The sequence below is a fragment of the Rhea pennata genome, unplaced genomic scaffold, assembly GCF_028389875.1.
Source record: "Rhea pennata isolate bPtePen1 unplaced genomic scaffold, bPtePen1.pri scaffold_32, whole genome shotgun sequence".
In the NCBI taxonomy this organism is placed as follows: Eukaryota; Metazoa; Chordata; class Aves; order Rheiformes; family Rheidae; genus Rhea; species Rhea pennata.
The window spans coordinates 2,522,415-2,546,313 of record NW_026907679.1 but is presented as its reverse complement, the minus strand read 5'-3'; the positions used below and the strand labels follow the sequence as shown (position 1 = coordinate 2,546,313).

Here is a 23,899-nt window from a genome sequence, read left to right as displayed (position 1 = left end):
CCGAGGGGCAGTGCTACTGAGGTTCCTGGGGGGGTCTTCTAAACCCATTCCATCCCAAGACTGAAAGCTTCTTCTAAGGATTATTCTCTCGGCTTTTCTAGCGCTGCGGAGGAGGAGATGCTTTAGAGCAGGGATTCCTTGCCACACTGTCAGAGGGACAGGGCAGGCTGCTACTTTCTCCCAGGAATGGTGTAGGACTGTGAAGCTGGGACATGCACCACAATCTGCCCTGGGCTGTGATTCAGAGCAGTGTCCCTGCACCACAGAGGAAGGTGAAAAAAAGGCTCCATGAAAGGGAAGGAGTTTCCTTCCAAGGCTTTCAATTTCCTCCTTTTGGCAGGGAGAAAAAGGAAAGAGTTTTCTGGCTTGGCAAGGGACTGGGACTCACTGATCTTCACTCTCAGAGATCAGAAGGTGTGTGAGAAAGGTCAGCAAAGCCCTTCAGCCCTACCTCCCACCACAGCTGCACCAGCAGCAACTTAATGGACTTACCAGGGTTTATGTGACTTGCTCCTTAGGACCTGCATGCAGAGATGCCCCTGGACAGTGCCCTAATCTGGAAGGTTTCTGTAGGGCAGAAATACGCATGCAGAGGGTGGTAGAGGGTCTGTGAGCACCGACAGGGAAAAGGCGTTAGGACGGAGAAAGCTCCCAGCAGGGCCAGCTCCAGGAAGCAGAGATGAGCAGGGAATGAGAGGGAACTGCAAACAGAATCATCATGGGGAGATGGATTTGGGCAAGTCTTGATCAGTCCCTGCAATGCAGACACGTTCCGCTGGGCAAGGTGCCTGTGTCTCCCCTCCCACCCAGCAGAGCCTCTGCCCTGACAGCCATGGAGTCCAGGGCATGAGCTGCCTCTCCTGCAGCAAGACCTGCGGGAGAGGAGAGGGGCATCACTACTGCCACGGGCATGTTTTGTGGCACTTGATAAAGGGCTGAGTGACTGCTCTGTGATATCATTGTCTATGATGCAGCATGCCCAGCTGGGAAAGGTGAGGGCTTTCTCAAGTGCGTGTCCCCCCCCCCGCCCTTGCCTGCCTTGGAATCAGGATCATGATGTTGCTCCTTGTTTCCCTTCCTGTCCATGATGCTCCTCTTCCTTTCTCAGGCCCTTAGGGTTCAACATTTTCAGCTGCAGTTCAGACGCTGATGCTGCAAGTTGTGCAACAGAGGGGTCTGCATGGGAACGAGGTTTCCCCAGCCCCTTCTAAACTGTGTGGCAGCCTGAGGGGCTGGGAAATGAGCTAACTTCCTAAAGTAGAGCCCATCTCCAGTCTTAAAAGTCCTTTGACTGCCTCCCTGTGGTGTCCTAGCAGGCAGTGAACTGCCCTCCTGAAAGGCAGAGCTGTCTCATGGCACCTCTGTGATATCTGAGAGACTAATGAGGAAGGTGCAGAGATACTGAGAGTATGGAGAGGGTGTGGCGAGGATGTATATGGGTAGCTGAAAAGAGCCCTGTGTGTCCCTGGCTAGAAGTGGAGTGTGGAGATCTCCCACTGGTGCCCTTAGAAAGGCTGAGAATTTTGGAGACCTGTACTTTGAAACTGGACTCCTCTGCAGCTAACAGAGGCTGGTTTCTTTCTAGAGTAATATCATCCTCCAGCTCAAAGAAGCGTGCATGCAGGAGGGCTGGGAATAGGACTAATAGACAGATGAGATGTCCCTACTCTGCAACAAAGGGCAGTAAATGGCTTCCTTTCAAGACTCACAGTAGCAGTGCCAAGAATTTATACTTTTGAGGAACATTTTCCAGAGATGATGTCTACAGGAAAATAAAATCCCTCTGAAATCCCTAAAATTCTGTTCCTCAAAGCTCATTCTCCAGAATTGGGACTGAAGATGCTGAAAAGCTCTTCTACATGATGAGTGGATTTCACCTGACAAAAACTGTGAATGTCAGGACAAGTAACCCCCATTTCCCAGTTCCCACTGCTGTATTGACTCTTTGGGAGCCCATGGGCAGAGGCCGATGCTCCTCATGGCAACCTCAGCCGGTGCAAAGTGGAGGTCAAGAAAGAGAGCTGCACAAAGACCCTCTCAATAAAGAGAGAAGCAATGTGGGTGTCCTAGGGTCCTATGAGAAGTGGAATGTCTAGGGCTTTTTTTTCTTTTTCTTTTTTTTTTTTTTTTTTTTTTTTTTCTTTTTCCTCTTGAAAATTCTCTCTTAACTTCTCAATGTCTTCTTTGGACAGTACCCCATACCCAGAGATAGCAAAATGTCCAATGGCAGCTCCCTCGGCGATTTCTTCCTCCTGCCATTTGCCAACAAGCCACAGCTGCAGCTTTTGCACTTCTCACTCTTCCTGGGCATCTACCTGACTGCCCTCCTGGGCAACAGCTTCATCATCGCAGCCATAGCTTGTGACCACCATCTCCACACCCCGATGTACTTCTTCCTCCTTAACCTTGCCATCCTCGACCTTGGCTCCATCTCCACCACTGTCCCCAAATCCATGGCCAATTCCCTCTGGAACATCAGGACCATTTCCTACTCTGGATGTGCTGCCCAGGTTTTTCTGGTTCTCTTCTTGTTTGGAGGAGAGTTTTCTCTCCTTACAGTCATGGCCTATGACCGCTTCATTGCCATCTGCAGACCCCTGCACTATGGCACAATCATGGGCAGCAGAGCTTGTGCCAGAATGGCAGCAGCTGCCTGGGCCAGTGGTTTTCTCATTGCTGTGCTACACACTGGAAACATATTTTCAATGCCACTCTGCAAAGGCATTGTCGTGGACCAGTTCTTCTGTGAAATCCCCCAGATCCTCAAACTCTCTTGCTCAGACTCCTACCTCAGGGAAGTTGGGCTTCTTGGGATTGGTGCCTGTTTAATGTTTGGGTGTTTCATTTTCATTGTGCTGTCCTACGTGCAGATCTTCAGGGCTGTGCTGAGGATCCCCTCTGAGCAGGGTCGGCACAAAGCCTTTTCCATGTGCCTTCCTCACCTGTCTGTGGTCTCCCTGTTTGTCAGCACTGGCATATTTGCTCACCTAAAGCCCCCCTCCATATCCTCCCCTGCTCTGGATCTAGTGGTGGCTGTTCTGTACTCGGTGCTGCCTCCAACAGTGAATCCTCTCATCTACAGCATGAGGAACAAGGAGCTGAAGGATGCACTAAGGAAAGTGATCTCATGGATATTTTTCAAAAGTAGTAAAATTGCCTTTGCTCTCCACAAATGACTTCCCCTGTATCCCGTAGTAGGACTGAGCTTTGTTCATTTTAATTTTATTATTCCTAGTATTGCTGTTGTTATTATTTGTTGTCATATTGCTACACAAATACTTGGATTCATTCCACTTTCACTGAGACTGCTCTGCTACATCTGGTGCCCACATAAAATTGGGTCTAACACTGGGTCAGTTCTGTCTCCATCACAGTATCTTTGTAATAAAGTGAGTTCTTCCTGGTGCGTTTCCTGAAGTCTGGGCTTCCTCCAAAACTCTTGTCCCTCACCCTGTCCCCAATACATGTCCTTGAGACAATCTCCCCCACCTTGTATACTGTTCTTTACCCCCAAAGTCACCTCCAGAGAAGGCTCTGAGCCCAGGGGAGATAAGCCCTTTCCTGAATCGTCTACAGGGCTGGCAGAGAGCATGCAGAGGAGGTTCTGGGCCACCTACTGGGCCTGTAGACATTCCTCCTCCCATGGGAGCTCTCAAGCAGAGTCCTTCAGTGCAAAGATCCAGCCAAGCCTGTTGTCCGAACAGAGGGGAGAAACTGCCCCGGAAACTCCCTCCAGACTCAGCCCCTCATACAGCCATTTCCAGCACTGGCCATTCCCCACAGTCTCACACATCACAGTGAGGGCTGATCGCTGAGTGTTGACCAACTCTATTTGCCTGCTGGTCTCAGCATATGTATGAGCTCATTGCTTCATTTACCTTGTCTTTTACTGGTATTGTCTACTACCAGGCCTCCTCGCCCCCTCCCCATCCCCCCAAGTCCTTTAGCAGCATCTGCATTAGCAAAGTCTCACCCATGATAGGGGGAGCTGCAGCTGGGGAGAACATTTTCCCGGTAGGCACACATAAATCTGAGATAAGATAGGATGCGCCCCAGCATGCAGGGAAAGGTGACTGGACTCATGGCAGTGCTGATCATCTTTTCAAGGTGAGAGTAATTAGGATGCTTCCTGATGACTGGGGAAAAGGCAGACATCACACCTATTTTCCAGAAGAGCAAGAGGGAGGATCTGAGGAACAACATGGTCGCTGGTCAGCTTTATCTCAGTCCTTGGGAAGGTAATGGAGGAAATCTTCTTGGAAATCATCTCTGAGCATATGAAGGGCAAGGATTGGAAGAGGCAGCATGGTTTAACCAAGGGGAAATGGAAACCATGCCTGACCAACTTGATTGCCTTCACCATAAGATAAATGCCTGTGTGCACAAGGGGAAAGCAGGGTATTTTGTGAAGCTTCACTTTAGCAAGGCTTTTGATATAGTCCCTCCTAGCCTTCTAGCCAAACTGTTGAGATTTTCACTAGATCAATGGACCAAAAGGCAGGTGAAAGACTGGATGGACCACGCAGATGAAACACTATAACCAATGGTACAAATTCCAAGTGGTAGCCAGTTACTAGTGGCGTCCTGCAGTGATCACCATGTGTGGCAGGATTGTTTAACCTCTCTATTAATGACCTGCACAATGGATGGAGCACAGCCTTAGCACCTTTGTGGCCAACGTAGCATCTGACCACCCTCATCTAGATCCCTCTGCACTGACCAGTGTGTTTGGGACTAGATGGCATCCAGAAACCTTGTCGAGCCTAAGTACTGTGACTCACAGAATCACTCAGAATCACAGAATTGTTGAGGTTGGAAGGGACCTCCAGAGATCATCCAGTCCAACCTCCCTGCTCAAGCAGAGTCACCTAGAGCATATTAGAAAGGATCATGTCCAGGCAGGTTTTGAATATCTCCAGAGAAGGAGAGTCCACAGCCTCTCTTGGCAACCTGTTCCAGGGCTCTGTCACTCTCAGAGTGAAGAAATTCCTCCTCACGTTCAGGCAGAACTTTCCGTGGTTCAGTTTGTGCCCATTGCCTCTTGTCCTGTCACATGGGACAACTGAAAAGAGTTTGTCCCCATCCCCTTGACACCCTCCCTTCAGGTACTTATACACATTGATAAGATCCCCCCTCAATCTTCCCTTCTCCAGGCTAAACAGGCCCAGCTCTCACAGCATTTCTTTCTAAGAGAGATGCTCCAGTCCTCTGGTCATCTTCGTAGCCCTATGCTGGACCCTCTCCAGTAGCTCCATGTCTCTCTTGTACTGGGGAGGCCAGAACTGGACACAGTACTCGAGATGAGGCCTCCCCAGGGCTGAGGAGAGGGGCGGGATCACCTCGCTTGACTTGCTGGCAACACTCTTCCTAATGCACCCCAGGAGACCATTGGCCTTCCTGACTACAAGGGCACATTGCTGATTCACAGTCAACTTATTGTCCATCAATATTCCCAAGTCCTTCTCTGCAGAGCTGCCTTCCAGCAGGTCAGCCCGCAGCCTGTACTGGTGCATGGAGTTTTTCCTCCCTGGGTGAAGGACCCTCCACTTGCCCTTCTGGAACTTCATGAAGTTCCTCTCTGCTCAACTCTCCAGCCTTTCCAGGTCTCTCTGAATGGCAGCACAGCCCTCAGGTGTTCCAGTTACTCCTCCCACCTTGGTATCATCAGCAAATTTGACTTGGTGTCCCTTCATCCAGGTCATTGATGAATGAGTTGATCAAGACAGGACCCAGTACTTAGCCCTTGATGACACCAGTAGCCACAGTACAGAACTCCAGCTAGACTTTGTACCATTGATGACAACCCTCTGAGCTCTGCCTTTCAGCCAGTTCTCAATCTACCTCACTGTCCATTCGTCTAACCCACACTTCCTGAGCTTATCTAGGAGGATGTTATGGGAGACAGAGTCAAAAGCTTTGCTGAAGTCAAGGTACACAACGTCCACTGTTCTTCCCTCATCCACCCAGCCAGTCATGCTATCAGAGAAAGGATATCAGACTGGTTAAGCATGACTTCCCCTTGGTGACCCATGCTGACTATCCTAATAACCTTCTTTTCCTCCATATGTCTGGAGATGACATCCAGAATGAGCTGTTCCATCACCTTTCCAGGGTGATGGCTGTCTCACCAGGAGGTGAGACTGACTGGCCAAGAGTTGCTTGAGTCCTCCCTCTTGCACTTCTTGAAGATTGGAGTGACATTAGCTTTCTTCCAGTCCTCTGGCACCTCTCCTTTCAAAGATGATGGGGAGTGGTCTAGCAACAACATCTGCCATCTCTCTCAGTACCCGTGGGTGCATCCCATCACGGCCCTTGCATTTATGGATGTCAAGTCTGCCTAAGAGATCTGTAACCCGATTCTCCTCGACCAAGGGAAAGTCTTCCTTTTTCCAGATTTTCCTCTCATCTCCAGGCTCTGGGAGAAGCAAAGAAGGTATTCAGTAACTGCCTTCTCTGTAGCCTTCATCACCAGGGCCCCCGCCCCATTCAGTAGTGGACCCACATTTTCCCCAGTCTTCCTCTTGCTACTATTTGAAGAAGCCCTCCCTGTTGTCCTTAACATCCCTTGCCAGACTGAACTTCAAATGGACCTTAGCCTTCCTTGTTGAATCTCTACATGATCTGACAGCATTTTTATAGCCCTCCCAAGTAGCCTGTCCCCTCTTCCACATTCTGTGTACTTTCTTCTTATGTTGGAGTTTTGCCAGGAGCTCCTTGCTCACCCATGCAGGTCTCCTGCCACCTTTGATGGACCTCTTTCTCCTTGGAATGCACTGCTCTTGACCTTGGAGGGAGTGATGCTTGAATACTAGCCAGCTCTCCTGGACCCCCCTTACTCCTAGGGCTGTAACCCATGACATTCCTCCAGGTAGGTCTCTGAAGAGGCCAGTTCCGCTCTCCTGAAGTCCAGGGTTGCAATCCTGCTTATTGCCTTAGTTCTTTCCTGCAGGATCCTGAACTCCACCATATCATGGTCACTGCAGCCAGCACAGCCCCCAGCCTTCACATCTCCAACCAGTCCTTCTTTGTTGGTTAGGACAAGGTCCAGCAGGACTCCCTTCCTCGTAGGCTCCTCCACCACCTTTGTCAAGAAGTTATCACGGATGCACTGCAGGACCCTCCTGGACTGTTTGAGCCTAGCTGTGTTGTCCTTCCAGCAGATATCAGGGTGGCTGAAGTCTCCCATGAGAACCAGGGCCTGCAATCATGAGGCTACTTCCAGCTGTCTGTAAAAGGCCTCATCAGCTGCCTCTTCTTGATCAGGTGGCCTGTAGTAGACACCCACAACAGTGTCCTCCATGTTAGTCTGCCCTTTGATCTTCACCCATAAGCTCTCAACTGCCTCCTCCTCCACCCCTAGGCAGAGCTCGATGCCTTCCAGTTGCTCTCTCACATAAAGAGCAACTCCACCACCTTGCCTTCCTGGCCTGTCCTTCCTAAAAAGCACATAGCCATCCATGACAGCATTCCCGTCATGCGAGCTATCCCACCATGTCTCTGTGATGGCAATGAGATCATGGCCTGCGACTGCACACAGATCTCCAGCTCCTCCTGTTTGTTCCCTATGCTGCGTGAATTGTTGTACAGGCATTTTGGAGAGGTGGTCATGCATTCAGATTTCCCAGGAAGGGTGTAGAGGAGTCCTCCATAGCCACGTCTCAAACGCACATTGTGTTTTATTGACTCCCCTCTCTCTATGACCCTCCCCTTCCCCCCTCCAACCTAGTTTAAAGCCGTCTTTACCAGGCTGGTCAACCTGTTGGCAAAGACACAGGTGCCCCACTTAGTGAGGTGGATCCCATCTCTCCCCACCAGTTGCTGATCTTCAAACAATGTCCCATGGTCATAGAAACCAAAATCCTGTTGCCCACATCAGTGGCGCAGCCAGCTGTTAACTTGGATAATTCATCTACTCCTCCTCCCATCCCTCTCCCTCATCAGCAGGCCTGAGGAGAAGACCACCTGGGCTCCCAGACCCTTGACCATCATGCACAGAGTCCTGAAGTCCTATTTGATTGTTTCCAGTTTGTTCTCCTTATCATTATCACCCATGTGAAAGGGTAGCAGTAGTCTGATGATCAGACAAGCCTTGGCAGCCTTTCATTGACATCTCGCATCCGCACCCCTGGCAGGCAGCAAACCTCTCTAGACAAGAGGTGAGGTCGGCAGACAGGTGCCTTCGTCCCCTGCAGCATGGAGTCACCCACTACAACCACTTGTCACCCCTTCTGAGTGGTCATGCAAGGCACAGGGTCTGACAGCCCAGTTGCTTCCCTTGAAGTCAAGGGAACAGAAAATATTATCAATGTCCTGAGACAGAACCAAGCTCAGAAAGACACCACGCACAGTGTTCCTCTGGCTAGACTATCAGGCACTGCGAAAAAGTGATTTCCAAGTCAGCTTAAAAGCCATGCGCCTGCTAATGGCCCATCAGGCACTGAGGCACAAGGGACTTCACACCCACAAATATCAACCAAGTGACCAGTGCTGGCCTATCAGGTACTGAGGCTCAATTGACTTCAGAACAACAGTCACATGACCATCACTGGCCTGTCAGGGCCTCAGGCAGAAGTGACATCACAAACACAAACAGCAGCCATAGGCTCATGACTGGCCTATCCAGTCCTCAGGCAGAAGTGACCTTAGAACCACAAACAACAGCTGTGTGCCTGACACTGGCCAATCACGCACTAAGGCACAAGTGACCTCACTGTACTGGCTACCAGTCACTGGGGCACGAGTGACCTCACAACCACAAACAGCACCCACAGGACCAGCACTGGCCCATCACGCACTGAGGAACAGGAGACCTCACAAACACAAACACATCCCTGGGCCTCTGGCAGACAGGACATCACCACCACAGGCAACAGCTGCGAGACTAGCACCACCTTAGCATGGCCTCAGGCAGAAACGATCTCACAGCAACAAACAGCAGCCATGGGCCTACTACTGGCCTATTAGGCACTGAGGCACAAGGGACCTTGTCACCGCAAACACCATCCATGCACCTAGGTATTGCTAGTCAGGGCCTCAGGCAGAAGTGACCTCAAAACCACAAACATGAGCCGCAAGACCAGTGCTGCTCTATCAGGGCCTCAGCACAAACATAGGCACAAGTGACCTCAAAGCACAAACAGTAACCAAATGGCCAGCACTGGCCTATCAGGCACTGCTGTAAAAGGGACTTTACACCCACTACCAGTAGCCATGGGCCTATGAGGCACTGGGCCAGAAGTGACCTCAGAGCTACAAAGAGGACCTGTGTGACCAGCACTGCCCGATCAGTCCCTGGTTTACAAGTGACTTCACAACCACTAACACCAGCCAGGGGCCTCGCGCCGCCCCATTAGGCACCGAGGCACAAGCGACCTCCAAAGCACAAGCTGCAGGGATGGGCCCAGCACTGGCTTGTCTGGCACCGAGGCACAAGTGAGCTCACAGCCACAAACAGCAGGGATGTGTCTCCCTGTCGCTTGGCATTTACATGCACACAAGTGGCCTAACAACGTTTATCAAAGGAATTTGCTCACTGCTTGCCTATCCCGTTCTCGGGAGGCAGTGACTCCACAGTCTTCCTCAGAGCCACGTGCCGCCAACTGGCCAATCAGGCAGTGAGGCAAGTGTGACCTCATGAGCAAAACCAGAAGCCATGGGCCTGCCCCTGTCCTCTCACATGCTGAAACAAAAGTGACCTCACACTCTGCGTTGAAACCATGTGCTTGCTGCTGGCCAGTCAGGGACTGAGGAACAAGTGACCTCCCAGGCACAAAAGCAGAAATGGGCTTGATGCTGTTCCTTGAAGAAAAAGTCACCTCTCCAGTACAAAAATGAACAAGGTGGCTGCTGGTGACCTAGCAGATCCTGAGGCCCAATGCCTTCACCAACACAACCACCAGCAATATGCTTTGAGCTGGACTGCCAGCTACTGAGGCTGAAGTGACCTCACAGACAGCCAAGAAGCTCCTGGCCTGTTTGCGACTCTGGCACGATTGACCCAACCAAGCACAAACAGCAGCAATGTCCATGCTGATCACTGGTCACATACTGATGCACAACTGACCACAAAAGCACAAACACAGCAATGGGCCTGCTCACCATTTATGAAGCACTGAGACAAAAGGGACCTCACCATCTTCACCAAAGCTAGGGGCATGTTCTTGGCCTACCAGGTTCAGAGGCACAACTCACCTCACAAGTACAAATGGCATGAATGTGCCTGCTGCTGGTCTTTCTGGTACTGAGTCATAAGTGACCTGAGAAGTGTAAATCTTCACAGAGCAGAAGCTCACCCGGGCAACTCTCATGGCCTTTGATTACGCTGTTAGCACTCCAAACGTAACAGTCTTCTGCAAACAGCTTTTATCTCCTGGCAAGACACTTTCCAGATCACAGGACATCTCCATTCTGTCACCCTGGGCACAAACCACAAAAGGGAGCAATTGGTCTGGCCTTTCCTTTAGTACCATCAAGTCAGAGCTGTGAGCCTTTGCCCTGGGGCACCTACACAATGACAGCAGGATGCCACTTCCATTTCTATGGCCTAGATATAGAGATAAACTGAGTGAGCAGCTTCACTGGAAAGAGTTTCCAGAACTGTCAGATCAGCTGAGCTCTGCAACAGCCATCAACCTCATGCCAGACCTCTGCTGTCCCAACTAGTCTACAAACACACTGTCTCTGCCCCACAGAGCTGGCTGGTCGGCTAGATACAACCAAGTGCCAGTAAGAAGAGATACATGCAGGACACTCACACTTGCACGCTCCCCTGGCACTGCTCTCCTCACTGCCTTCGCTTGGCTCCAAAACTCAGACACACAGGGAAGCTCTTGCACTCACACCTGAGGTTGGCCAAGGCACTCCAGGCTCACAAGGTAAGTGCAAATGATCAGCACAAGATCAGGCACAGAGCTGGCTCCTTGTGTGATGCGGCTCTTTCCACAGGGCAGCATCCTGCTATCTTTGGGCAGAGCAGGCTGCTGCTTTCCACATCCATCTCCTCAGGAACCTCCAGCTAGGAGGATTGTAGGGAGGGGATGAGGATTTTCTTTAGTAACCCAGAAGTTGCACATACGATGTAGAAACATTTGAGAGACCTGAAGGCCTCCTGATTGCAAGGTAACCTCAGTTCCTTTGCTTTCCTTACTTGGACATGGAGCCCTTGTGAAGCAAAAAAGCATGCAGAGGCTTTGAAATGAAGCCCAAGCAAGGAGACAGCCCCAGGCTAGAAGTCTGCTTAAATGCCAGCTCTCCTGGCTGTGCAGCCTCTGCAGAATGAGTCCCGGCTCCACAGCTGGGTTAACACAGCACCAAGGGCTGCTGCCATGGACAGTGTGACCTTGGTCACATCTTCAGCCCTTGCAGAGCCAGAACCCCAACAGCTATGACACCTCCTCAGTTCAACCTATCAAGGCTTTTGGGCACTCACACAAAGGCATTCAATAGATGCTGGCATTCATTATAAGGTTCTTTCACTTATTCTGTAGGGCACCACGACGTTCTAGGAAAAGGAAGGGGAACACTAGCATTTGCTGAGCAGGTGTATCCGTACTACGTGATACTTGATGGGAATGGTCCGTGTTGCAACTTTTGTATCTGTACCACCTGCTATTGGGTGAGAATAGTCTAGTGCTGTAACTTTTTAGTGCCTAGAACAATACCGCTGTGTTAAGCGGGATACAAACAAGTAACTAACAAGGTCTTGGAAATCTGTGAGAAAGAACAGCGGTTGGTCACATATAGATTCTGTGGCTTCCAGCCACAGAATCACCATGAGAAGCAGTCAACATGAAGGTCAGAAGCTGAAGAGTAGTGAAATAGCGACCCCAAAGTCAAATGTGGCCCCCAAAATAAGTCTGTGTGCGCGCGCAGTATCGTAGCCCGGTTATGCAACCGGGATGGAGTTGGGCTAGACTCCCTGCACTTGGTGGCCCCAGGTGCCGGGACTCCTGCCTACCGCAAGTAATCATAAATGCCGGAGTTTTCCGAAGGAGGGAGAGGCTGCTACACAACAGAGGAGCACGTTGCCTCCTCGGGGACACCCGAAAAGATTGTGCCTGCTGACTCACTCTCTCTCCATGCAGACAATCGGGACAAGCATTGAGGTGGTCCTTCTCGAGATTACCATTGGGTCGGTCTGTTTGTAAGTATCTACTAATAAACTGCTTGCTACTGAAGAGTGTTTGCGTGTGTGTGTGTGTGAGTTTGTGCTGGCTTGCCAAACCGGATGTTTGGCCCCCGGGAATCTAACTAGAACAGCTCGTCCCCCAGTGTCCCCGAGGCTTGGTGTCTCCTCGCTGTTGGTGTCACCCCACACTCATCCCCCAATGTCCCCAAGACTCGGCGTCCTCTGGGTGTTGGTGTCACCCTATGCTCATCACTTGGTGTCCCTGAGGCTCGATGTAACCCTGTTCTTGTCCCCCAGTCTCTGAGGCTTGTCCCCCCGGTGTCCCCTGGGTGTTGTTGTCATACTGTGCTCATCCCCAAGGCTCAGTGTCCTCCCTGGGGTGTCTCTGTTTCCCCATGCTCATCCCCTGTTGTCTGCAGTGTCCCCGAGCTTTGGTGTCAGTGTCACCCCTTGTCCTCAATGTCCTCCATGTGCCAATGTCTCCTTGCCATGGTCCCCAGTGCCTGCAAGTGTTGGTCTCTGGTGTCCCTGTGCCTCAGGGTCCGTTCAGCCCTGTCCCTAAGTGTCCCTGTGCTGGGTGCGGGCCACATCGTGGAGTGCCTGGGAGTCCCCTCCACCCTGTCCGTGGGTGTCCCCGAGCCTCGGTGTCCCCATGCGGCTGCAGGGCCACTTGCAGAAGACACGCCAGGTGTCTCCGTGCACTGGTCCTCCATGTCCCCAGGTGTCCCTGAGCGCTGGCCCTGGGTGTCCCCATACCTCCCTCGTGTCCCCACATCACCCAGTATCCCCCGGCGAATCCCCACGTTCCCTGACGTGTCCCCGCAGCAACCAAATGGGCAACATTTGGGCTGCTACATCCACCTGCATGGCAGCGACCTGTGGCCCCAGTTCCCCCAGTTAACAGCAGTAGTGAGACTGGGACCTGCCTCAAATTGCCCCCCTGGAGACCCCAAACTGCCCCAGGGACACCCCTAAAACACCCTGGGGCTCCTGCAAATTACCCTGCCTCCCAAAGAGGCCCCACAAAACCTCCCCTGGGACCCCCAGATCCCCAAAGGACCCATAAAACCACCCTGGGATCCCCCAAAGCTCCCCTGAGCCCCCAAATGCACCCATGGCCCCTAAAACCACCTGGGAACTCCCTAAGCCTCCCCCACTGACCCCCCGCAGCGATCCCCAACTACTCCTGGGATTTCCCCCCCCCCCCAGGGCCCCTCAGCTACCCCTGGGATTCCCCCCCCCCACTGCAGGAGATCCCAAACCCCCCTGGGACCCAGGAGTCCCCCAAACCCCCACTGGGATCCCCCCAAACCCCCCTTGGATCCCCCAACCTCACCACCCCCTGCACCCAGGAACTCCACCCCCCCAGGTGCTGTCACCCCCCTGCCCCCCCCAGATCCCCCTTTGGGACCCCCACACACCCGGGACCTTCCAGATCCCCCCGGGCTCCACCAAACCCCCCTGGGACCCCAAACCCTCCCAGGAGCCCCCTCCAAACCCCTGCAGCCCCTCCAGGATCTCCCAACTCCCCCCTACCCCGGGGTCCCAACCACCCCCATGGGGGCCCATAAAACCCCCTTTGTAGCCCCCCTCCAGAAGGCCCCCCCAAACCTGCAGCACTCGGGGTGGGGGGCAGCAGCCTATTTCTCCCCCTTCCCCTAGGACAGGGAGATCTGGGTGTTTATTTGTCCCAGGGATGGTTGTTTGCCATGGTGGGGGGGGGCGGTATATACCCCCTGCTCCGCGCCAGTGCCGCTCTCCCCCACAGCCTCACCCCAACATCAACCCATGATGTACGCCAAAACCCTGCTGCAGCTGGGCATGATGTGACCCCCCCCGAGATGACAACACCCCCTCGAGGTCTCAAGACCCCCGGAGGGTGACACCCTCCCCCCCCCCAGGTGTCTCCCCTCCCCCGATGGCTTTTAATACACTGGATTATATTTATTCCCTCCCCACCTCCTGGAGGGGCACTAGGGGGTGGGGGCACCCCACCAATGGGGGGGAGGGGAAGGGGGGGACTGTCTATGGGGCGCTGGCTCAGGAGCTGCCCCCCTGGCCTGGCCCCCACTTTACTGTCTGTAATTAAAGATGTTAAAATAAAGTAATTATTAGAAGCCTCGCGGGGGGCCCAGCGTCTGAGGAGGTGTGGGGAGGGGGGAAGGGTGTGGCACTGCTGGCCACAGACACCTGGGTCCTCTGTACGAGTGCAGAGGAGGGGCGGGGCGGCATGCCCGGATGCCTGGGACCCTCCCAGACACCTGAGTCCCTTGGAGAACTGGGTTGTCCTGGACTTCTTGCGTTGCCTGGACTCCTGGGCACCTCGGACGCCTGGGCCCCTCGCTCACCCGGGGGAGTGGGGTTCGGGGGGGGGGGGTTCAGCATGGGAGCCCTGGACGCCTGGGTCCCCTCTGTGTGGGGGAGAGCGGGGGGTGAGAAGGGGCACCCGGACGCCTGGGTCCCCCAAGGGGCAGTGGTAGAACTGAGAATCGTGGCTGGATCTGGTTGATCATGTCAAATAAAATATTGAATCGGCAACAAGTTTCTATTGCTTAAACCGTGGAACAAGAAGCTGCTCTGGGTCCTTCTTGTGCTCCCAGCCAAGAGGCACCTTATCGATAGCAACAAAACTTAAAAAAAACCCCAAAACATAGAAATCTTGACTTTTGCTGCTCCTCACCGGCGCCTTCCAACGATCAAAAAGAGAACGGATCATTTTTATCCTTCCAACGCATCCAGGAAACGTCCTCTCGGTCACTGACGGCAGGGCTCGGCAGCCGCTTCCCCTTTGGAGAGCACGGTTTAATTTAATCTAGAGGGGATTTAGCGAAATGCTAAAATGCGACATTGATCTCTAGGCGAGAGGCTGCTTTTTAAGCGTGGGGGAAAGCTCGTTCTGCGGCGCGTGTTTGGTCTTTGGTGGAAAGCTCTAAGCAGGTGGGAACAAAAAAAAGGGAATAAATAATTTTTACTCACGTAAGACCAGTGCTTTTGCAAAATCCTAAGGACTGTGAGTCATGGAAACTTCCTCAAATCTTTGCTGCATTGTAGTGTTTTCATATCGGATTTAAAATTGCAGTTAAACGAGGGGATTTTTTTGCATGTAAGCAGTGGGATGAAGACGAGCAGATCAGCAGAGACCTCCTCTCAGCGACCGTGAGCATGTTGAGTGCGGTTTCATCTTGGCAGCCCTTGGTGGGCATGGCTGCTGCTAGAAGAAGCTTGGAGGTAATGTGAGTCGGTTCCAAAAAAAAGAAAAAAAAAGAAAAGAAAGAAAGAAAGAAAGAAAGAGAAGAAACGCATTTCCAAGACATTTGATGGGACATTGAAATCCTTGGGCTGAAGGAGATGCTGCTCCGTGGAGCTGATCCCAAAGGATGAGCCGGGGACCGCAGAGCTCCTGCCCTACCCCAGGGCTCTCCGTGCCACCAGCTGCCGGCAATGACCATCCTCTCCAAATGCAAAGGACCAGGGAGATGTTCACCCAAGGAGACCACCGGTGGTACCACCACACCTCACCAGCTGCAGCAGAAAACAGCCCAAGGGAGCTGCAGGAAACGGAGGCAAGTAGGAGTCCATCGCCCAGGTCTCCACAAACAGGACTTGCACCAGATGAGAGCAGAAGAGGGGAAACAGGTGTTTGCAACGGCTCTCAATCATGAACGAACGACTCCAACCAGAGAAGACCATATTCTCTCCATGAATCGTGCAAGATTCCCAGTCCCAAGTTTAGGTAGGATTTCCATCTTTACGTACTTCAGCCGTAACCTCTGTGAGTTCAGCAATTTGTGGAAAATGGCAGGAAGCGGTGAGCAACATTGGAAGGGGTGGAAAATATTGGAAGATGAGGCAGAAGCAATGGAAAAATGCATAAAGAGGCAGAAAACAGGGAAAATGATGGAAATTGGGATGAAACCCCCAAAGCGGTGGAAAACGCAAAAATACTACAAAATCACCTGCAAAATTAATGCCAGAAATCCCATTAAAAAAATAAAAAAACTTCAGCACAATGTCTCCCACAAAATAAAAGCTACTGAAAAGCCCCGCAGAGAATACACAAATAGCAGAAAACGGTAGAAGAATGCCAAAAAGTTGAAAATGTAAAAAGTGAAAGTAGAGAGAGCTTGAGAGAAAACAATAGCAAATGAAGTAAAAGAGAAAGAGAGATTAAAAAAGCCCAATATATTCAACTGAAGGCTGAGCATGCATACAGAAGATCAGAAAATGTTTTAAAAAAAACAGAAAAAAGGTGGATGCAATGACACAGAATGGAAAGAAAAGCAACACAAGTGTGAAAAGCACATGAAAAAGAGAAGGAATGATCATAAACCAGAGGAAAAGAGCAGAAAATGCTAAAGAATGTGAAGACAGTGGAAAATGCAAGAAAGATGGTTAATGCGGGGGAAAAGAAGGGTTGAAAACAGCAGAAAATGATGGAAAAAAACATACCTGGAAAACTGCAGAAAGCATAATGACTGAAAACGCAAAAAAAAAGGCAAAAATGCAAAAAAAAAGAAGGTAAAATGCAGAAAATGCTAGCACATGACAGAAAAATTCAGAAAACATTGTAATACACAAGGAATGGCAGAAAATGCAAAATGTACCAAAACCTGGCCTCCAAAATAATGGAAAACCCCTAAAGGAACACACACACACACACACACACACACACACACACACACACACACACACACACACACACAAAAACTCCAAGTGGAATTGAGTGGAAGAGAGAATAAATGGTGGAAATCAGGGGAGAATGTACCAAAAAAACAAGGAAGAAAATGCACAGAATTGCTGAAAAAAAGCAAAAATAAGAAGGTGGTAGAAAAAGGAGTTGATGAAAATAGGCTGAAAAAAGCAGAGCATGGTGGAAAGGACTTAGAGGAGTAAAAATGGCAGAAAACAGAAACACCAGAAAAGGCAAAAAAAAAAAAAAAAAAAAAAAAAAAAAAAAGTCAAAGAACAACTGAAAGCATCAGGGATTGACTAAAGAGCAGAAAATTCCGAAAAGGAAAGGAAAATGGTGGAAATCACAGAAGAAGATGGAGAAAACAGAAAGGATGGATAACATGAAGAAAATGGAACACCAAATACACTTAAAATGGTTAAAAATGGTTAAAATGGTTAAGCCAGAGATGTCAGAAAGTGCAAAAAAAAAAAAAAAAAAAAAAGTGGAAAAACTGAGAAGTGGCAGAAAATCAAAAAAAGGGAAAACCTGAAAACACTTCAAATGGGACAAAACGCAAGAAAATTCAACCCCCCCCCCAAAAAAAGAAATTGCCCAAAGTGTCCAACGGCAGCAGAAATCTTTGGAAAAAATATAAATAAAAAAGAAAGAAATGTGGAAAATGCAAAAAGCTCTATATGAAAACTGTGGGAAATGCAAAAAAAAAAAAAGGAAAAAAAAGTGTACACCACAGAAAGAATGGAAGAAAGAGGACACAAAAAAAGGTTGAAAGGGGGAAAAAAGATGGAAAAGGGGAAAGCAGAAATGGTAGAAATGGCAGAAAAGGAGGGAGAGCAGCGACAGACGATGCAGGCATGGCAGAAAAGAGATGGTGCAAAGCAAGAAGTGCAGAAAGCTGTGGAAAATGGTGAAGAGCACCAAAAGAAAGTGGAAGATGGAGAAACATCAAAATGGAAAATGAGGAAAGCGGGTAAATTGGAGGGGAAAAAGCAAAAAGAATACGGGCAGATGGAGGTCAGAAAACAGTGGGGATGGCTGTGATGTGCCAGCAGAGGAGCTGCACCAAGATGATTGAGGTTCTCCCTGGCTGTTGGCCTCGGGGGCCTCCCTGCTGCTGGATGGGTTGCTGGGTCCACCGGCCAGCTCGTGGTGAGTCTGAGCGCACACCAGAGCTGTGCGTCTTGCTGGCTTTCATCCTTCCCAGGCTTCATTCACTCTCCGGTCGAGCCATGCCAGACCACAGGTACACAACAGACCAGATGGCCTCAGCCAGGAACAGGATAGTCAACAGCTAACAGTGCGGCTGGACGGCCAAGAGAGAACCCGGTGCACAGTTCCACAGCACCCAGGTGCTTCCGGTGTGAGCCTGCAGTGTGCAGGGGCCGTGGTGGGATTGCTGCTGGGGAAGCTGGACTGAACGGCTCCGTGTCCCTGAGCAGCTCCTATGGCTGGTTGATAGTGAAGGGACTATTCTGCAGCACTGAATTCGCTGAAAGGGACTTGGTCATGCATGGCCCCAGCGCCAGCAGCTCTGGATTACGGGGCGCCCCAGTGAAGCTGATGGCTTCTGGCTTTTGAGGTCTTTCAAGGGAAAATAGAAGCACATAGTCATGGGGAAGAGGGAGAGCAGAGGAAAGAAGCAATTCCCAGGGACGGCGCAGGGTGGGCAGTGGTGATAGAAAGAGAGCTGCATGGAAAACACCAGCCCGGCCCTTGCACAGCAGATGCAAGGCCTGAGGACAGCGGGTGTCTGTAGAGGCTACAGAGCTTCTCCCTCTTGCCCTTGTGTTTCCTGGTCCAGCAGAGCAACTGCCCTCTTCCCCCTTGCCTTTCTCTCGCTCCAAAAAAAATTAAACACACATGGGCTAAAGAAACAGGACTTTATCTTTGAGGAAAGCAGAGCAAGGGGAGGAAGTGGTAGAACACTAATGGGACAGGATGCGCTTAGAGCTGTCGAGCTGTCCTGTGCAGCGGGAGACACCAGCCATGGCCCAGACCTTCCAGCACACTTGCGTGTCTGCGGCGTGCAGCCCCACGGCATTGGCACAGCTGTGGCCGTGCTGCTCAAACAGAGTCACCTCCTGGCAGAAGGGTGACACCTCTGCCATGCTCTCTGGAGCCAGTGACCCAGTGCTCCAAAGCTGAACCTTGGTGGCGACCGCTCCCGGGGAGTTCTCAGGTCCAGCACGGTCTGTGTCACCACGCAACGGACGGAGGGTTCAGCATCAGCTTCCAGGGGCTGGAGGGCTGAGACAGAAAAGATCACAGCCCATAACAGACTCCCACAGTTGCAGACATCCCTGATATCCTGCCCAAACAGGGCCCGTCCCACCCAGCCCTTCCCAGGCTGGGCAGGCAGCACCTGGGACAAAGGGACCTGCTGCAAGTTGCTGGTCAGGAATACCCCAGGTGACCCACAAATACTCACCTCCTCTCCCCCAAAGAGGCAGACCACACCTGCCTGGCTTATGGCAGGGCCAGCAACTGAAGCTCCCTTCCTGGGCGCCCTCCTCCTCCCTGCCAGGGCCTCCTGCCACAGCTGATCTCACTCGCCACTGCAGATCTGCTCCACCTTCTCCTTCCTCTGCTTCATTTGCTGCCCCATGAGCCTAGGCAAACACCTCCTGTCAGCCCTCATACTCCCCACCAAGACCCCAGCAGCACAGCTCCCACCGGGCCTTGCCAGCCTGCCCACTCATCCTCTTTCCCTTGTGCAAGGTTGGCCTCAGAGTGGTCCCCGGGGTGCAGGATGCAGGCATGCTGTGAGGCACTGCAGAACCTCCTCTCAGCCCACCTGCACGGTCAGGGATGCGACTGGGGTAGTGGCTCACCAAGGAACCTCACGGATGCCTCCCGCAAGGATGCCTCAGGCTTCTCCAAGTATGGCAGGCTCTGGTGCAGGTATTGCACCGCTCTGCTCCTGTCCCTCAGCACCTGGAGACACCACAAGGCCGTGGGTTGGCACCGAGACTTCCTGGGGAGTCAGGCTTGACCCTCCTCCCACGACCGGCCTCCTCTGAGATCCCCCCCAAGCCTTCTGACAAGGACAGCCAAGCCAGGGGCTCCTTCAGCATCCCAGGGGGGACAGCAAGGGCAGAGGGGCCTGGAGCAGAGCCCGAGGCGGCTGGGGCTCTGGGCTGCAGCAGTGGGTGAGGGGCACAGCTGTGTGCCCTGCACACTGGGCAGCGGGGCAGGCTTCGTCCGGTCAGGGCCCCGGGACTTTGGCCTTGTCCTTACCAGGTACTCCCCAATCTTCCATGTCTCCCCTGTCCTGGCCAGTTTCTTGAGCTCCTCCCACTTGAGGAGCTGTGCAGCGCTGACAAGGGCTTTCTGAGCGGCCTGCAGAGCAGCAGAGACCGGCAGATGCCACCACAGCCAGGACAAGACACCATGCCTCCCCCTCATCTTGGCCAGCCTTGGAGCATGTCCCAGCCCACAGTGGGGCTTAGGACCAGGGCTGCCCCTCCCTGCTGAAGGCAGCGGCACCTCTGCCTTGTCCTTGGCCACCCAGCAAATTGGACCTCCCGCTGGCATGCACTCAGAGGCACACTTGTCAGCAGCCCCTGCCATGGTGCTCAGGCCTCCCCCAGGTCATGTCAGCATCCCTTCCCCAAAGCACTGCTCCATACCTGGGCCGCTCTCTGGTTCTGCTCGCTCACGTGCAGGAAGAGTGGGACCAGGCTCCTCTGCACGCGCTGCTTCATCCTCTGCTTGTTCTTCCCCACCACAATCTCCATCAGGTCCTTGAAGAGCAGCATGGAGAGCTCTCGCACTGTGCTGCAGCTCTGTGAGGAAGGAAGGACAGCAGCGGAGGCCTCAGCAACGACTGCAGGAGCCAGGCATGAGAAGAAGGTTTTCCTTTGCAAGGCCTCGTCTTCTGCAGGCACAACTGTCCCCCTCCCTGGCCAGGGCTCCGAGCTGGGGACAAGCCTCTGCAGAGGCAGCACAACTGTGGCAGGAGGTGCCAATACACTGCCCAGTGGGCACACGTGCAGAAGGACACACAGCATCCAGAGCCACGTCTACAGACGCACCCACACGCCAGAGAGCCCCTGCCTCTCCCACCAGCCTTACGTCTTCAAAGCGTGGCAGAAGCCTCTCCGCCAGCTGCAGAGCCACTCTTTGGAAGCAACTCATACACACACAGTAGGAAAGAACCTGCTGCTCAAGCAGGACTCAGCAACTGGCTCTTCCATTCTCAGCTGCACACTTCCCAAACAAAGCAGAAGGCAAGAGTCAAACTCTTAGATCAGATATGACAAAGAGGAAGGCTTGTGAAAACTTCTGCTTCAGGAGCAGACACTGAAAGCAGGGGTTTTCTTGCTTTTCCATTTCCTTTCCCAAAGAACAGGAGACACAGTAAGGATACTTTGGTGTTTCTTCAACAAAATCGTTCCCTTTCCACTGCTATGCTCCCAAGCCCAGCCGTAACCGACCCTACTGGACAACCTCCCTTTTCAGTCAGGAGCAGAAAACCTTCTTACAACATAACTGATATCCTTGACTCCCCCTTTTACAGAACACACGGAAGAGCTGCTGTGCATATGCTACTCAGGTCACACACAAAGCAGTGGGGGGTGCATGTTAAATGCAGACCCCTTCCTCTAAAAATGCATTTGCATTCAGTACACACTGGTATTGCAGAAGGTAAAGCTCACGATGACAGAAAACGCCCGCATCCTCCAGCTCAGCTTTCAGGCAGAGACACATTTCAAGCTGACACTTCAGTCACACCTCGCCAGCATCGGTGTCCCAGCAGATACAAGGCACAACCCAGCCTTCTCCAGGCGATGTCCAGGGATACCTACAAGCAGGGTGAACAGGGGCTGGGGAAGCACTGGGCGAAGGAGCGGCCCCGGCAGGGCAGGGCTGTTCCCCATGCACAGGGGGCTGCGTGGAGCAGGGCTGCTCAGAGCTCCCGCTTGCCCCCAGGACACTGCCTGGGGCGTCTCAGGAGGAAGCTCCGGCAGGGACGACACCAAAGGCAAAGCGCTTCCCCGAGTCTCTGCTTTCAGGTCCCTGCCCGTGGGGTGTGGGGAAGGGAGAAGGAGCTGCCCAGGCTGGACAGGAGTCCCAGACTCCGAAGTCCATGGAGAGACCAGCAGGTCTGCGAGGCAGCTCCGAAAGTGCCTTCGCCCACGCTCTGCCCAGGCACAGCAGTGCTGGGCCCGTGCCCTGCTCTAGCACCGGGGACGGTGCTGAGAAATGGTCATGCAGGCAGCTCCAAGCCGCAGGGCCACCAGGAGAAGGGGCGCAAGAGCCAGGGGGTCCGGGGGCCGGAGATGGCCCAGGCCGGGCCGGGCCTTGCCCACCCGCTGCTGGCACACGGCCGGGCCGCAGCGGCTACTGCCGCCCCCGTGCAAATGGCCGCTCGCTCTGCCCAGCCCTCAGCCCCGCAGCTGGGGCGGCAGCTCCCAGCACTGCGACTAAAGGCTCCAGGCGCCCCCGGGGCGGGAGACGCTGCCCCGCGGCAGCAGCCGCCTCTCGCCCCCTCCCTGCCCGCAGGGCCCGGGCTGCCCCGGCCCCCCCCGCCCCTCAGCCGCCTCCCCAGCCCCAGTGCGCATGCTCCGCCCTGCCCCGCCCCTCCTGACCCTCGGGGCCCCGCCCCTTGTCTGCCCTGCCCGCTTCGCCCCCGCACAGCACATGCTCACTGCTGCCCCCTCCCGCCCCTCTCTCCCAGGTCCCGCCCCAGGAGGCCCCGCCCCACCCCACAGGAGCCAATGGAGGAGCTTGGGGTGGGAGGGGTCACAGCATGGGAGGTGTCACTGCTGCAGATGGGGGCGGGGCCTGTGTGTCCATGGCCCCGCCCCTGGGCCCGCTGGCCCCGCCCCCGCCGGTTCCCACCACGGCTCCGAGCTGCCGGCCCCTTCTGCACGCCCTTCTCTGCAAACCACTGCATCAGGTCTCTGACACTATCGCTTTCACTCTCCACCAGGGAATTGCTTTGAGACACCATCCCAGCTCTGGGAGGACGGGCTGCAAGCAGAGTGCTCCAGCTGAGGAGCACTGCGGCCCAGCAGTCGGGTGTCAGCTCCTGGGGAGCTCTGTGGCATGGCACCAGTTTCTGTGACGGCACCGCGTTTTCCTGTCCCTTCCTTTCTGTCCCTTGCCTGTCCAAAGACCCCTTCCAGTCACAGCTCCTGCTGTCCCACACCGATCACCAATGTCCACTGCAGCTGCAGTGCTGGCAGCACTGACCAGCAACCACAGAAAAAACGGCCTCTGACCCAGGCCCCTGTGTGTGGATTTGGTCCAAAGCAGAGGTCACGCTGCAACGACAGCCTTGCTTTACGTGGCTGTAGTACCCCTCTCACTCTGCCATTACTACATAGAGTTACATTTAGATTAAGTTTCCATCTTAGGGTTAGTGTGACTTGATTACCCACTGCCAGTCCCTGACCTCGTGCTGCTGCAGGCGGCACTCGTCCGCTAAGTGTAGTTTTAAAGAGAGGCTGTGACCGAGCTTCAATACCCGTGTTGTGCCGGGGGCAACAGCAGAAGGCAGAAGCTGTTCAGGACAGGTTTGGGGTATCTGTTGCAGTTGTCAGTGTGCCTCCGGTGAGAAGGTAACACCCCATGTCCCTGCAAGAGGAGACACCCAGGTCTTGCCCATCGTGAGCACACGTCACGTCTGGTGAACTTGGTGCCTTCAGCATCTCCCGCAGAGCTCCAGAGGGCAAAAATCTCTCCAGCAGACACAGGGGAACAGATTACCGGTGGGATAATACTGCCTGCATTTGGGGAGCACTGTGCAGAGCGAGTGGCTGTTTGTGGCCTGCGTTTCTTCAAAGAAGAGAGCTGTGGTTTCTGTTTGGACTGAGCAGCTCCTGCAGATGTTCCTAGGAAGGACCTGGCAGAGCTGCGATTCTGTGCGGCACGTTTTCGTGTTGTGTCAAGGTGTTTCGGGGTATGGAAGCAGACTGCCAGCCTGAAGTCCTGGGCTCCAGAAATAACCACTTCCACCTGCTCCGAGTTTAACACTGCATTTCATAGTTTGGCTGAGACAGAAGAAAGCGAAACTGTCTCTGCTCAGGAGCGTGTGGGGAAAACGACTTCTTGAATCCAGATGGCGTGGCCGGTGT

General features: G+C 53.2%; 1 protein-coding gene across 1 annotated transcript; it reads left to right on the top strand.

Moving 5' to 3' along the window:
- The first annotated feature begins 2,213 nt into the window (after positions 1-2,213).
- Positions 2,214-3,176, top strand: LOC134154618 (olfactory receptor 14A16-like). Its single transcript, XM_062601293.1, has one exon. It carries the CDS (start codon positions 2,217-2,219, stop codon positions 3,174-3,176), a length of 960 nt encoding a protein of 319 aa, XP_062457277.1. The 5' UTR covers positions 2,214-2,216.
- The last annotated feature ends 20,723 nt before the right edge of the window (positions 3,177-23,899 follow it).